Raw genomic sequence first — 4,254 nt, 5'->3', positions numbered from 1 at the left:
AATTATTAAGGGCATGGAACAGCTTCCATATGAAGAGAGATTAAAAAAGGACTGTTCATCTTAGAAAAGAGATGACTAAGGAGGAATATGATAGAGATCTATAAAACCTTGAATTGTGTGGAGAAAGTAAATAAGGAAGTGTTGTTTACCCATTCACATAACACAAGAACCAGTGGTAACCCAATGAAATTAATAGGCAGAAGGTTTAAAAGAAACATAAGGAAGTACTTCTTCACACAATGCACAGTTAGTCTGTGGAACTCATTGCAGGGGTGTAACTGAAGGTGAAGAGTATAACTGGGTACAAAAAAGAATTAGATAAATTCATGGAATATAGGTCCATCAAAGGCTATTAGTCAAGAAGTTCAGGGATGCAACCCAATTCTCTGAGTGTTCCTAGACCTCTGATTGCCAGAAGCAGGGACTGGACAACAGAAGATGGGTCACTCAAATTTGCCCTGTTCTTTTCATTCCCTCTGAAGCATCTGGCACCAGCCACTGCCAGAAGACAGAATACCGGGCTAGATGAGTCATAGGTCTGACCCAGTATGGCTGTTTAGTTGTTTTTCTATGTATATTAAGCACTACCTCAAAAAATATTTATCCTTACAACAGTATATTTACCAAATAGCCAGAATGATTCTATAAAAAAACAAAAATATAAAGAACTGAAATAAATAATGGAATAAAAAAGATATTAAGAGAAAAGTATTTTAAAAAATGTTATACCACCTACCAAGAGAAATAAGATTATTGTTGATATTAATAAATAATAATAATATTCCTCTGCATAGATTTATATATAAATATAGCACTGTCAGGTTTCACATTAGAGGTGATTAGAAAAATTCCAGTGAAACCCTTTTTCAGTCAGAATTAGCTGATTTGTAAAAATTAAAATGATCTGCAGAGACAGTTTGGTACCAATGAAGTTCCAATGGAACCCAGGCAGAGGATTCCTACAGTCCCACAGAGTCAGGGGCTCCGCTGTCCTGGTTTTTGTTTGTTTGTTTTTTGTTTTCAGAAAAAACATGAATGGAAACAGTTTGATTTTCCTAGCTATTAATGGCATCAGACATTCATGTCTGCCATGAAGCATATACAATATATATTGATCACAATTCAATATTTATCAGTGTGCACAAACTACCTGCTTTCCTGCATCATACTATGTGTAATCCTGTCCACTGTTGTGTTGATGTAAGTTAACTTAATTGACGTCAATAGCGTTTACACAGATGTAAATCTGTTGTGATGTGGCCTGTCACTGTTCGTTGTAATGTACAGTATTTGTTCTTTTCAAAGGTAAGGTTCACGTTCATATACTAGGTTACATTGTCTGGTTTGTTTAACAGCTGGGTGGAAGCTTCTCGACTCTATGACATTTAGATAGGAACAAAAAAAGATTTCTTCTGCAAAGACAGAGAGAGAGAAAAAAAATGAGCGATGGCGGGTTTTACATTACTTTGCCCAGCAATGCCAGCTCTGCAGTTTTTCCCCAAAACACCATCTCAAACTTTACAATATGGCTAATTAAGCCCTTGGATCTCCTGGGTGCCTGGGAGATGGGGTTAGTGGAAATACAATACCCGCACAGCTGAAATACTATCAACGAAGACATCCTTTTCTAAATCACCTTTGGAGATACTTTGTGGAATTTCATCCTACACCGAGGTTATTACTCGACCATACCCAAATTATTGGAGCATGTGAACAGCACCGTGGCTCGTCCTCCCAGACCGCCTGAGGTGGTCATGAACTACCATCTTGTGGGTAGAAAAGTGAGACTTAAATCTACTGATTTTATGTATGTGTTTTCTACTGGCGGGGAGCTAGCTAACATTGTGGGTTTGGGCCCCAAGCGCAACGTCCAAAAATTCCCCTTCTCAGCAGACATCACAGGAGGTTTTAACTCCTCGTATCTGTACACGGATATCACAGAACATCAGTTTGTGGGGGACTTTTCTGTTCCCCGTTACGCTGCGTCCCTGTCCGAGGAAGGAACAACGAGTTTGTTACCATCACCTACAATAAACCTCATTACGTCCCTGTCAGCAAACACCACATCGACACCATCACCATTGAAATAAAGACAGATCAGAACAGACGTGTCTCATTTCGCTTCAGCAAGGTGATCGTCAAGCTACATCTGCGTCCGCGGAGAGAGTGAGGTTTCTAAAAAGCAAAACACTATTATGGCGATCCTAAAAAATTATGGCGACCCCACCATCTATGGGAACTATTACAAAGCCCAGGCTGAATACGCCCTTCCTGGATATCATGGGGCCCCCCATGATGTACGGGGCTAGTGTGGGTGGAATATTTCGTAGCCTCTTTCGAAAAGCCATACCGCTTTTGGGGAGGGGGCTAGAGATTATTAAACCCCACGTAAAAACCGCTGCTCAAAACATAGCTAAAAACGTGGTAGGTCATGTTTCCCGTGCTGTTCTGGAGAAGGTGGGGAATACAGCTTCACAGGAAGGATCGGGGCTGATGTACATTAAAAGGAGGAAGAGAAAGAGAAATACATCATACCCACGACGCACAGGTCCCCCGAAACCCTTTAAAAGAAGGGCTTTGACACGCAGGGCCGGCCATAAGCGAAAGTCCAAGAGGAAGCCTGGGCGAAAGAGGAGACGTGCTCTGCCTGGTAAAAGAGACATATTTTAATCAACATGGCTTTTGTTCACTGCGGGTCTGAAGAGTGCACCAAATCCGAACTAGACTTGTTTCAAATAGCCCCTATGCAGACCAGCATCGAGAAAAGCATCTACATCGAGGTGCTGCCTCTATCAGCCGTTACGGAGTCTGCCTCAATTGACTTTTTTATAGCAGGGAACGGCATAGATTATATGGATTTAAACAACACGCTGCTGTACCTGTGTTGCAAGATTGTAAAAGGAAACGGAACAGAACTTGCCGTGGATGCCGAAGTGGGCCTGGTGAATTACCCCGTGGCTTCTATTTTCAGTCAGTTGGATGTTACACTGGGAGACTGCCTCATAAGCCAAAGCAACAACTGTTACCCTTACAGGGCCTTTATAGAATCGGTGCTCAATTACAGCAACGACACCCTCACCATGCAATTTTCCGCCGGCCTGTTTTACAAAGACACTGCTGGACAACATGAAGAAACAGAGTTGGATAGAGGGAATCTAGGGTTTGTGAGGCGTGCCAAGCTGACGGCCGAGAGCAGAATGGTAGAGCTGCTGGACCATCTACACAGCGACCTGTTTTTTCAAGAAAAACTTTTGTTAAATGGAGTGGATGTGAAAATTAAACTGACGCGCAGTAAAGACGCTTTCTGTTTAATGGGCAGTGCGGCTGAAGGCTTTAAACTGCGCATTGTATCAGCGTCCCTTTTTGTGAAGAAAGTACGGGTGGCCCCTGGTGTCCGTCTGGGGCATGCGGAGGCCCTGCTTACCGCTAATGCTAAATATCCCATGGACCATGTGGGAATGAAAGTGTTTAGCATCCCCACGGGCAGCAGGGTCAGTAACCAGGAGAACCTGTTCTTGGGACAGTTACCCAAAATGCTTGTTCTAGGGTTTGTGGATAATGATGCCTTTAGCGGAAGTTACGCTAAAAATCCCTTTCATTTTAAACATTACGATATTAATTTTGTGGCCTTGTATGTGGATGGTGAAGAGATACCGACCAAGCCTCTGCAACCGGACTTCGAGGCAGGATGCTGTGTGAGAGAATACATGAATTTGGTACAGACGGCTGGTAAATACATGAAAGATCGTTCTCTGTTAATCGACCATGAGGAGTTTGCACAGGGTTACACCTTGTTTGCCTTTGACCTGTCTCCCGATCAGGAATGTGCCGATCACTATTCCCTGATTAAAACCGGGAACCTGAGAGCAGAAGTACGTTTTGGGAAGGCTTTAACTGTTACCATCAATATGATTGTGTACGGGGTTTTTGACAATGTCATAGAAATAAATCAGAGGAGAAACGTTCTGTTTGACTACATGTGAACATGGACATCATGCAGCTCTCACGTGTCTTAACAACGGACCCCTACACAAAAAAGAATTTCTTAGACGTGTTCCCTTGCGATTGGCTCCCTGGAGGCAAGCTGTCTCAGAGACCCCTAGGTTTGGTGGTGAACACGCAACCACACAACCAACCGGGTGAACACTGGCTCGCCTTGTATCTGGCGGAGCGTAAGCGTGGAGAGTTTTTTGACTCATATGGGGACCCCCTGAACAGTGTGTTGTTTCCTAAAAGCATTATGAAATTTTTAAA

General features: G+C 42.9%; 1 protein-coding gene across 1 annotated transcript; it reads left to right on the top strand.

Annotated features, from left to right (window-relative positions):
- The first annotated feature begins 2,675 nt into the window (after nt 1-2,675).
- Nucleotides 2,676-3,983, top strand: LOC128831341 (uncharacterized protein F54H12.2-like). The gene is made up of 2 exons (XM_054017653.1): nt 2,676-3,200; nt 3,372-3,983. Exons 1-2 carry the CDS (start codon nt 2,676-2,678, stop codon nt 3,981-3,983), a joined length of 1,137 nt encoding a protein of 378 aa, XP_053873628.1.
- Nucleotides 3,984-4,254: the final 271 nt, after the last annotated feature.

The sequence above is a fragment of the Malaclemys terrapin genome, chromosome 2, assembly GCF_027887155.1.
Source record: "Malaclemys terrapin pileata isolate rMalTer1 chromosome 2, rMalTer1.hap1, whole genome shotgun sequence".
NCBI classification, from domain to species: domain Eukaryota; kingdom Metazoa; phylum Chordata; order Testudines; family Emydidae; genus Malaclemys; species Malaclemys terrapin.
Note: the sequence above shows the minus strand (reverse complement) of the source record. Positions and strands in the feature narration are given on the sequence as shown.